Source organism: Crocuta crocuta, unplaced genomic scaffold (assembly GCF_008692635.1).
Source record: "Crocuta crocuta isolate KB4526 unplaced genomic scaffold, BGI_CrCroc_1.0 scaffold132, whole genome shotgun sequence".
Lineage (NCBI taxonomy): Eukaryota > Metazoa > Chordata > Mammalia > Carnivora > Hyaenidae > Crocuta > Crocuta crocuta.
This window is the reverse complement of record NW_027528611.1, coordinates 2,332,248-2,343,452: the sequence shown is the minus strand read 5'-3', so window position 1 is coordinate 2,343,452 and position 11,205 is coordinate 2,332,248. Positions and strand designations below refer to the sequence as shown.

The window sequence follows — 11,205 nt, the reverse complement described above, 5'->3', positions numbered from 1 at the left end:
CTGAGCCCTGCCCCAGGGGCTGGCAGCCCCTCTCACTACTTCTCCTTTTGGTTTCACTTCAGTTCTGGGAAAAAGGCATGGTTTTAACGAACCATTCATCCCAAGCCTGGTCCTGGGCGTCAGAGGCCGGCCCGGCTTCCGGGAGGTGGGGCAGGGGGCCCAGGACCACGGCGACACGCTGCTCGGTCGTCTGGTGGGTGAACACTTGAAGGCTCTAAACAATGATTTTTCCTCACAGCCTCAGTTGTCCTGTAACTGATGTGCAGTTGGCGCTGTTGGGAACCCAGAGGTCCTCATGGGTCCCTCACGGGACAGCCCCTCCCTGTCCCCAAAGGCCGTCTCCTCACCCTCATGAGGGCGTCACCCCCAATCCTGGTCTGCGTTCCTGCCTTAGCAAGCAAGGCTGAGCCAAGCACGTAACTCAGGGACCCCTTTGCCCTCCCCCAGGCACAGGCCTCTGCAGTCAGCCTTGCCCCCGAGCCCCCCGACCCCCTCTCGGCTCACCGTGATCAGAAAGCCCACAGCCCCACCACACAGCCAGGCCCTCCAGAAACGGGGCAAACAGGGCAGACGCCCATAGGATCCTTTTTTTTTTTTAAGTTTATTTATTTAGATGGGGCGCCTGGGTGACTCAGTCGGTTAAGCGGCAGACTTCAGTTCAGGTCACGATCTCACCGTTCATGGGGTTGAGCCCCTCATATAGGGCTCAGTGCTGACAGCGCCGAGCCTGGAGTCTGCTTTGGCTTCTGTGTGTGTCTCTCTCTGCCCCTCCCCTACTTGTGCACACACACTCTCTCTCTCTCTCAAAAATAAGTAAACAAATATTTTTTTAAAAAATTTTTTAAGTTTATTCATTTTAAGAGAGAGAGCACGCCTGAGCAGGGGAAGGGCAGAGAGGGAACCCCAAGCAGGCTCCATGCTGTCAACACAAAGCCCAACTCGGGTCTCAATCCTGAACCGTGAGATCAGACCTGCACCAAGATCAAGAGTGGGACACTCAGCTGACTGAGCCACCCAGGCGCCCCGGATCTGCCCCCCCCAAGTAGAATTCACCAGTGCCACTTTGTCCCCCACTGTCTCCGGTGGGCATGCTTCTCACTGAACCTCTCCCTGGGAACAAAGTCTTCTGTGTGACCTTCCCGGGGGCAGGGCCACACTCTCTGTATGCCACCAGCATCCCTTCCCATATCAGCAATGAACTCACAGGGATTTCAGAATTTTAAAAAATTCAGTTCATGATTAAAACACTTTTAAAATATGCACATTCTGATTCAGAATGACATACTTTTTAATTTTTTAAATAATTTTTTAATGTTTTATTTATTTCTGAGAGAGAGAGAGAGACTGCATGAGCAGGGGAGGGTCAGAGAGAGAGGGACATACAGAATCCGAAGCAGGCTCCAGGCTCTGAGCTGTCATCACAGAGCCCAACGTGGGGCTCAAACCCATGAACCCTGAGATCATGACCTGAGCCGAAGTCGGACACTTAACCGACTGAGCCCCTATAATTTTTATGCTTATTTTTGAGAGAGAGAGGGAGACAGAGTGTGAGTGGGGGAAGGGCAGAGAGAAGGGGAGACATAGAATCCGAAACAGGCTCCAGGCTCTGAGCTGTCAGCACAGAGCCCGACATGGGGCTCGAACTCACGGACTGTGAGATCGTGACCTGAGCCAAAGTCAGATTCTTAACCAACCGAGCCACCCAGGCGTCCCCAGAACACCATACTTATATATACATTTATTTATTTATTTGGGGGAGAGCGCAAGCAGGAGAGGAGAGGAGAGAGGGGGACAGAGGATCTCCACCCAAATCTTGGAGCTATCCCAGCAGCAGCTTAGCTCAGAAGTTCCCCTGAGTGGCCGTGCCAGCACAGAGGAGGGGACCCGGAGCCAGGAGCACCTTCACGTTTACCCCCAGATGCTGGACAGTTTGGGGTATCAAGACCTTACGCTGCAAATGTGTATGTTTTCTGTTCATCTCCATAAAACTTCAGAGGGAACACTTGGGTAGAAAATGTGGGTTAACCTCACGGGGAGGGACCAGAGGAAGAAGCCAAGAAGGGTCATCACTGCCAGGCTCCTCCACGAGATAGACAATGGGTCACCAGCATCAAGATGCCCAAGACGCAGCAGGGTCACCAGGATTGAAGGAAATGCTAAATGTCGTCACCTTAAGTGTTACACGTCAATCTCACCTCAGTAAAGCCAGGGGGTGTGGAATTTCCTTGCGAGGGAAAAAGACTTATTGCCAAGAATCCACGTGGCAGAGAAGATGGAGAATAATGGAGCCCGTGCTCCTGTGTTGGTGCTGTAAGTGGCTTGACTAGATGGAGCCAGTGACTTGTGTCATTTATTTCAATAATGAACGTCTTAACATACTCACTTTTTAAATAAATTATTTATTTACTGTTGGTTTTAATACTATCTGGCAAAAAAAAAGAAAAGACAGACATGACTGGCTACTTTTTCAAATCATGAGGATATATTTCCTGCTTTGTAAAATGATTTATGAGGAAGTCCATGTTGACACGTTTCCAGTGACCCGCCACTTTTCAAGATTCTATGTAAAAAATGGATGTAAACCCAGAGTCTCCCCTGATGCCAAGGACACAGCAAGTGATCAATTAATGCTGGTGGAGGGAAGGGCTGAATGAATCCTCAAGTCCTGGCACCGAGGTGTGTATCTCAGACCAGGCCTGATGCGCCTGGGGAGATGGGGGAAGGGTGGAGCTCCCCCACCCAGGGCTTGGGGGGGGGTGGTAGACTCTGCCCGAGCCCAGGCCCCAGTGGCCAGTGATCTCAGTCCTGGGCGAGACTCCTCACCCTGGGTGAAGACATAATCACTGGGATGTGCAGCTGGTAACAGCCATTAGCAAACACAGCAGGCAATTGCTGAAGTAATCTATGAGAATACGTTAGGAGTCAGCTGGCTGGGCTGGGCTGTGTGTCCTTGAGCAAGTCACTCCCCCTCTCTGGCCTCAGTTGCCTCATGAATAAAGGGAGAGTCTGAGACCTGGGTGTCACGATCTCACGGTCAGTGAGTTCGAGCCCCGCATTGGGCTCTGTGCTGACAGCTCAGAGCCTGGAGCCTGCTTCTGATTCTGTCTCCCTCTCTCTCTGCCCCTCCCCTGCTCATGCTCTGTCTCTCTCTGTGTCTCAATAATAACTAAATGTTAAAAAATAATAATAATTAAAAAGAAAGAAAGGAAGGAAGGAAGGAAGGAAGGAAGGAAGGAAGGAAGGAAGGAAGGAAGGAAGAAAGAAAGGGTCTGGACACGCTGATTGTAACAGTGTTTCCCAGCCTGGTTGTGTAGTTCTGGGTTAAAGAGGATGAGGAACGCTATGGGGCACGGGTTCATCCCGGAACAAAGTCGAGGAAATGCAACAGTCTGAAGGAAGGTGACAGTGGCCAAGGATTTTCCTATGGAACCTTTTGGCCAAGGCCACCCGCCCGCTGGCCTCCGCTGTGGATTGGTCGAGGGCCCTGGGGCGGGACTAAGTCGGGACATGAGCCCCGCTCACAAGCGGTCACGGCTTTGAGGACCAAAGTCTGAGAATCCTTATCAGCTTCTGCACGGTGATTCAAAGCCAGTTCAGGCTCAGCCAGAGGGGGATTTCCTGACCTGCTGGGGGCAGGAGGCAGAAGCGGTTTCCTCCTTCCAAGAAAGAAGATGTGACTACGAGAGGTTCTGTTTTCAATGAAGTGAAAACACCCTCTTCCCTTTCTCCCCCAGACCTTACTGGAGGGGTCGCAGGGCAGAGGCTCTGACCACCTCGGGAGACCCCACCCAGTCCTGGGGTGGTGAGGGGGTGTTCAGAGCACAGAGAAGCTGAACCGACAGCACAGAGGCATTTTCCTGCTTTAGAGCAGCTTTGGGTACGCACAGTCCTCTTGGCTAACACGGATTAAGTGCTCCTTCCAGAGCAGGCGCCCACTAAGCATGTGGCAAACTATGCCTTGGGAAGATTTCTTGCAAATCCTGAGAGGCTGGGGTAGAACCAGCTTCTGCATCTTGTGGGTGAGAGGCCTGAGGCTCCAGAGAAGTGAAACAACTTGCCCAAGGTCACAAGGCAGGTGCGGGAACAGGAGCATAGGAAACCACAGGTGGGGAGGGAGAGGCCATCTTCCCTGGGTCATTGCCACAGAAGCACCAAGGCACTGAAAACTCAGGAAACGGGGGCAGGGCCGGGTGAAATGGACCCTTCAACAGAGACGCTGAGGGCGGAAGGGTAGGGCCACGGCCTCTGCTTGAGAAGTGCCCGATACATTCAGAGTCACTAAAACAAACCAGCCCGTTTTGGCACTGGGTTTGGGAGAGACATCCTAGGGCTGCAAGCCCCTGCCTCCATTCCCCCATCTTTAAACTTCAAGGGTTTGGAGTGTGAATTGAACGAGATAAATTATAGGAAAGACCCTTAGCACCAGGCCTGGCACATAGTAAACACTTAAATGTCAGGTACCGTTATTATTATTATTCTTAAGACTGGCGAAACAGTACTCCTTTTTCCCACGCGGCATCAGCCCCCCGAGGGTGGGTTCTCATGAGCTCGTCCCTTTCACAAATGAGAAAAGCTAAGGTCCAGTAAGGGACCCCTGCTTCCTTCTTCTGTAAGTTGAAGGAATTGGGCCGGATGCTCTCATTCCCAAGCTGGGCAGGCAGCAAGGGGCAGGGAAGAGAGGGGGATCACTCCCTGCACCCCACTGAGCCCCAGGGCTGCCCTACCTAAGAGCGATGCCCCCCACAATGTCCTGAATGTGAGGCCTCCCTGTTCCCAGCCTCCCCACATACCCTGGCAGCTTGGAGGTCAGAGACAACAGCTGTGATCTGTGGAGTGCAAAGCCAGCTGGGGGCCCCTGGTGCCCTGGGAGGGAGGAGGAGGCCACCATGCAGCTAGCTGCCTTCCCAGGAGACTCCATCGGTGCCCAGAATCCACCTGCCCCTCACGGAGAGACTTCCAGCATCTCCTCCTGGAAATCCATCCTGCCCTGCTCCGGGCTCTCTCGTTGCTCCTTGCCCTTGACGACCTTCCTGGGCGTCTTCAGAAATCTGGAATTCAGGCCCCCGCAGCAAATCAGCCCCTGCCCTAGGCTCAGAGAGTTTCCAGCCCACCCACCCCCTGCCTTGCTTCCCCTTTTCACCTCGGCCCCCAGGCTACTCACCTGAACAGTAGCTTCTGCCCAGGTTCTTTCTTAATGATGTTCAGCTTATAGTAGTGGCGCAGGGCACGTGACATCTTCTCGTAGGTCATGTTCACCCGGTTCTGGAAGGCAAAGCAGTCCCACATCACCGTCCCCTCCCTACCCCGCTCCTTCCAGGCCTTGGCTTCCACACGTGCAAAGGAGCAGGTTGACCTGGGTGGTTTCTTAAGCCCCTTGGCCCAGGGTTCTGGAGAGTTCTCTTGAGTTTGGAAGGAGAAAGGCGGGAGAAGGTTGGAGGAGAAATAATGACTGCTACCTACGGGGCAGGAGTGACTCACATGGTGCTTTTAAATAGCAAAGGTCACAAGTAGTAACAAATAATATGTATTTAGTTGGAAATGCAGAGACATAGCACCATTAGGGGGCACTATGGCAGGAGTAGCTCCCCACGAGCTGCCTGGCTTTAGCCAAGTTGTTTTCTTTTTCTCTCTCTGAGGGGTGGGCAGTAGAGAGAAAGGGCAGAGAGGCTGGGATTCAGTGTCACCTTAAAGCAGCTGTGTGACCTCGGGTAAGTTTCTTTACCTCTCTGCTTCTGTTTCCTTGGCTATAAAATGAGGATAAGAACATTGATCCCTCAGGTTTGTTCAAGGATTAAATTAGCTAAGCCATAGAGCACAGTGCTGGGCAGGTAGTACACGTTCACTAAGTGGAACTGCTGTTCTCTGGGCCTCAGTTTCCCTCCGTGTACTATCGGGGATTGGACCAGGTAAACACGCCCAACCTTTAGTCAGTTGCATCCTCCCGGTGCCCAGCACCACTGAGAGGCAACAAGAGTGAAGCATCGACCCCCACGTTCTGTGTTCAGCCCCTGGACTGTCATCTACTGCCTGCACACTCTTGGGCAAACTGCTCTGTGCCTCCATTTCCCCTCCGATGCCTCCCTCACGAGGTCTCCTGAGGACTAAATGAGTTAATATGGGGCTAGCCCTCAGAGTAGGGCCCGGCCATCAAATGCTATACCATTTTCAGAAATGCCGTCTACCGGAGATCACCATTATTGCTGATAGTTTTGTTTTTTTTTAAGACTCCTTCTTTTTTAGTTAAATGACTTTATTTACAGAGAAGGACACTTGCTTTATATCACCAGGGTAAATCAAGAAATTGACACTGTAGTTAAAACTTTTCATCTTAATTCATACTAAAATAAATAATTATTAGAATTTGGAGTAAACCACCTAACGTCTTCTGGCAGATGCCCTTTTTGGGTGTAGGCACCCCTCACATTGGGCATGCTGGCCTCAGTGGTTCCCAAGCCTTTCCAGCCCTGACACCCGATGCCGCCACGGGGCCTGAGACCTGGGTTTCTACCCCAGCTTCCCCCTCAGGAAACCACTTTCCTCTTCTGGCCCAACCACCCTGCAGGATATGCGGCACAACTCATGGAAACAAGCTTTAAAAGTCTCATGGGGCACCCGGGGGGGCTCAGTCGGTTAAGCGTCCGACTTCAGCTCAGGTCGTAATCTCGCGATTCATGAGTTTGAGCCCCGCGTCGGGCTCTGTGCTGACAGCTCAGAACCTGGAGCCTGCTTCGGATTCTGTATCTCCCTCTCTCTCTGCCCCTCCCCAGCTCACACTCTGTCTCTGTCTCTCTCTCTCTCAAAAGTAAATAAACACTAAACAAAAATTTTTTAAAAAGGTCTCAAGTGCTAAGCAAGTAGAAGGCAAGATCTCTGAACTTCCAGGACAGTCCCCATCCTCAAGAAGTAACTTCCTGTCCCTCAGGATCTCCTAAAATAAAACGATCCCGACACTTCTGGAGCTGCTGGTGAAGTCCCCGTCCTTTGAGGACTGCCCCATAGTGCTGATGGGTCCACTCTGCCCCCCTACTCTGTCCTCTTCTGGATGTGTGGAGGCCACCCTGCCTGGTGGCTGGAGAGCTTTACCTTGTGGTTTCCCCAGAGTCTGGCAAGCCCGTTTGGATCCACAACTCTGAAGATCTGGGCGTTCTTGTCTTCCCACCTGATGTAGGGCTCGTACCTGGTGTCAGAGAGCAGCTGGTACACATAATCCCACAGCAGCCGGCAATCTGCAATCGAGCACAGGGGGTGTGGACAGGGCGCTCTTCTGGAGCTGTGAGTGCAGGCATTAGAAAGGTGCTCTGGGGCTCAAAAGTCCCTGGGCCCAGACATGCAGCAGGATGGTCAAGATGACAGGAACAGCCACCTGTGGTGGCTTGTTGTCTCTGTTGTCTCTCTGATTCACCTTAACGCTAGGAAGTGGCTCCCCGTCTCCCCAGGAAGACATGAAGAAATGAGTTCAGAGAGACATGGACTTGTCTCAGGCGCCAAGCTCCCTGTGGCGGGCAGACCAAGGAGTCTAACCCAGCCCCACGGACACCAAAGCCCTTCACTTGGAGGCAGGTGGCAAGGGCAGGCGATGGGGCTGCTGGATGGTGGCCAGTGGCCTGCACCTGCCTCCAGGTCCCCTGGATCTCTGTTAAATCAGGATTGTTAAATCCTTCCTATCAAGCCCCCTGATAAGAGGTTTGGGAAAATCAAACGTACCATCATGGAGAGAGCGGGCAGCAGAGGGAGCCTGGGAAGGAGAGCTAAAGTCCCCCTACCTGGGCCACCTGGCTGGGTCATTTCAGGCAGGTTACCTAACCTCTTCCGAGCCCCTCATCCTTGTAGGGGATGATATGACAATCAAGTAACATAACAGATCCAAAAATCCTTAGCCCGGTGCCTGGTACAGGGTAAGGGCTCAAAGAATATTAAGCGTTACCATTGAAAGTATCAAATACTTGTGTTTTAGTGACGCCCGGTTGTTCCTGATCCGGAAGCCAGGCTTCTGCCCCCTCCGCGGTGTCTTAGAATAAAGCCATGGAAGAGCAGTGGCCAAACAGCAGCCTTCAAAAAGGCAGCCAGTTTATCTATCAGTCTGTCCGGCAGCCTGTTCTTCAACCATTTAACATTGAACGTAGAGTGGAAGTGTATTGCCTGGTTAGAGCTCAGGCCACGCAACCTAGGTTCACGTCCCAGCCCTGCCACTCACTGTGTGTGATCGATCATGGGGGAGTCATGTAGCCTCTCTGCGTCTCATTTTCCTTATCTGTAAAATGGGGCTAATGAGAACACCTACCTCAAAACGTCAGTGTGGGATACGTACAGGTCTCAGAAGCTCACCTGGCACAGAGTAAGCACCCAACAAATAAAAGGGGACACGTGGGTGGCTTAGTCAGTTGAGCATTCCACTTCGGCTCGGTCATCATCTTGAGGTTCATGAGTTTAAACCCCATGCCGGGCTCTCTGCTGTCGGTGCAGAGCCCGCTTCGGATCCTCTGTCCTCCCTCTCTCTGCCCCTTCCCTGCTTGTGCTCTCTCAAAAATAAGTAAACATTAAAAATCAATAAGTAAATAAAAATTTAAAGGATAGAACACTCCCCCCTTTTGCGCTGCTCGTGGGAATGCAAACTGGTGCAGCCGCTCTGGAAAACAGTGTGAAGATTCCTCAAAAAATTAAAAATAGAACTCCCCTATGACCCAGCAATAGCACTACTAGGAATTTATCCAAAGGATACAAAAATACTGATTCAAAGGGGCACATGCACCCAATGTTTATAGCAGCACTATTGACAATAGCCAAAGTATGGAAAGAACCCAAATGTCCATTGACTGACAAATGGATAAAGAAGATGTGGTACACACACACACACACACACACACACACACACACACAATGGAGTATTACTCAGTAATCAAAAAGAATGAAATCTTGCCATTTGCAACAAAGTGCATAGAACTAGACTGTATTATGCTAAGCGAAAAAAGCCAGTCGGAGAAAGATAAATATATGATTTCACTCATATGTGGAATTTAAGGAACTCAATAGATGAGCAAAGGGGAAGGGGAGCAAAAAAAAGATAAAAACAGAGAGGGAGGCAAACCATGAGAGACTCTTAAATGCAGAGGACAAACTGAGGGTTGCTGGAGGGATATTGGGTGGGTGATGGGCATTAGGGAGGGCACTCGGGATGAGCACTGGGTGTTCTATGTAAGTGATGAACCACTCAATTCTACTCCTGAAACCAATATTACACTATATGTTACCTAACTTGGATTTAAATTAAGAAAAAAAATTTCACTATCTAACCAAAAAATAAAATAAAATAAGTAGAAAATAAAAAACAGACCTTAAAAAGGGGAAAAAAAAAAAAAAACAAGAGAGGAATACTCACCATGCCAACCTCACTGTCCAACTATGACCGGGTAAACTGGAGACAGGCTGGGCTTGGCGATCCTGGGCAGCACAGACTGCTGTGGCCAGATTGTGGCCAGTACACAGGCCGGTCACCCCACACCCCGATAGCCCAGCACGGACCCTCTCATCACCCAGCTCAGAGCAACCCTCCTCCCTGTCACCCAGAACCCTCTGGGACTTGGCCTCAGCACACCTCCCTCCTGTCCAGAGGTACACAAACGTCCTACTCACCAGCGATCCTGCCATCGATGGGAGCCTCCCGCATCGTGGGGGAGGAGCAGTCTCCCTCAGCCCTGCAGCCGAGCTCCGAACGGTGAGATACGCTGAGGGACTCCTCTCCGCCAAGGGGCCACCTGGCCATGTGGCTCAAGGAGCTGGCAAACCCCAGACGCGGTGGCTGCTGCAGGCGACCTGTTCGGGGGGGCCAGGTGAGGTGGCTCAGTCCCCTCTGCAGGCAGATGAGCGCCGCTGATTGTGCGGGCCCCGAGCCTCCCCCTGCCCCCCAGGGCACACCTGGGTCCCCGTGGGCAGCACCCCTGATGCTTTTCCTCCATCCAGTTCCCAGCTGGAAGGTCAGGGAGGCAAAGGAGGGCACCGGTGAGGGCCAGACAGCCCAGGCGCTAACCCCAGCTCCCGGACAAGTAACATAATCAAAACAAGCCCCTGCCCTCATGGAGATTATATTGTAGCAGTGGGGGAGGGGGATCAGGAGGAGAGGAAACAGGGACAGCAGACAACGCTTTGCCAGAGAGGGGAGCAGAGAAAGGAGGAGATGGGAGGCGGCAGCCTGGGGGTCACAGGGGCCAGCGGTGAGGGTGGAGGGGGCAGGGCAGAGGGGAGCTGGGGGCTCAGCCCGCACAGCTGCCTCCTCCAGTAGGAACCCTCCCCTCCCGGTGAGCCCCACTGCGGGGAGGGTCCCAGAGCTCTGAGAGGAGCCTCCTCACCTTCCGGGAGGCAGGGGCAGTACCGAGTGGGCATCTTCTGCCCGAAGGCTCCTCCAAACAAGGGCCCACATACCAGGGCTTGCCGCTGGGTCTTGATGTACTGAAGCAGCTCATACAGGACGTCACCTGGGGGTGGGGGCAGGGGCAGGTCAGCCACCTGCCTCTCAGGGGAGGGCTGGGGTCAGCCGCAGCTTCATGCAGGTGAGGTAGGAGGTGGCAGCGTGGCAATGGCAGGAGAGATGAGAGCCACGGGGAAGGGCAGGGGAGGGGAGAGCAGGGCAGGACGCCCAGAGCTCCGCAAACAACCACCAGACATCCCCGCAGGCCTGCTCTAGCGAGGGGCCACCCGGGCAAAGGGGACCGTGGTCATGCTGGGAGGGGAGCAAACTCTTCCAACCAGTGCCTCCACCTCCCTCCTTGGGTCCCCCTGGCCTTCTGTCAGCACGTTTTAGAGGGACGCCAGCCAGTTTCCCTGACCTGAACCAGGCGCACGAAGCCGGAAGTCATCCTTGGTGAGGATGCAGAGGGCTCGGCCGTTCATCTCGAAGCCGTGCTCCCCCGTGCGCTGCAGAGAGTACTCCTGCTCGGCCCAGCGCAGCCAGTGCAGAACGTCCTCCCTGCTCCAGAGTGCCGGCTGGATGCCTGCAACCACCGTGAGCACAGGGGCTGGGAAAGGGCNCCGCCCCCCCCGGGAGCAAGGGGGGGGGGAAGGGGGGGGGGGGGGGGCAAGCCCCCCCCCAACAGTCTCTCATCCTTGCACTTCAGGGACTCACCTCCTCGGAGAAGCCCACCCTGAACGCTCCACCTGGGCGGATGCTCTTCTGTCCTGCCCCCCCTCCCACTTTGTCAGCACGTCCTGTTC

At 53.3% G+C, this 11,205-nt stretch overlaps 1 protein-coding gene across 1 annotated transcript; it reads right to left on the bottom strand.

Annotated features, from left to right (window-relative positions):
• Positions 1 to 4,888: 4,888 nt before the first annotated feature.
• ETV7 (ETS variant transcription factor 7) lies at positions 4,889 to 10,884 on the bottom strand. The gene is made up of 6 exons (XM_077754836.1): positions 10,821 to 10,884; positions 10,304 to 10,469; positions 9,631 to 9,836; positions 7,084 to 7,226; positions 5,162 to 5,262; positions 4,889 to 5,048 (listed from the first exon to the last, which is right to left on the bottom strand). Exons 1-6 carry the CDS (start codon positions 10,882 to 10,884, stop codon positions 4,943 to 4,945), a joined length of 786 nt encoding a protein of 261 aa, XP_077610962.1. The 3' UTR covers positions 4,889 to 4,942.
• Positions 10,885 to 11,205: the final 321 nt, after the last annotated feature.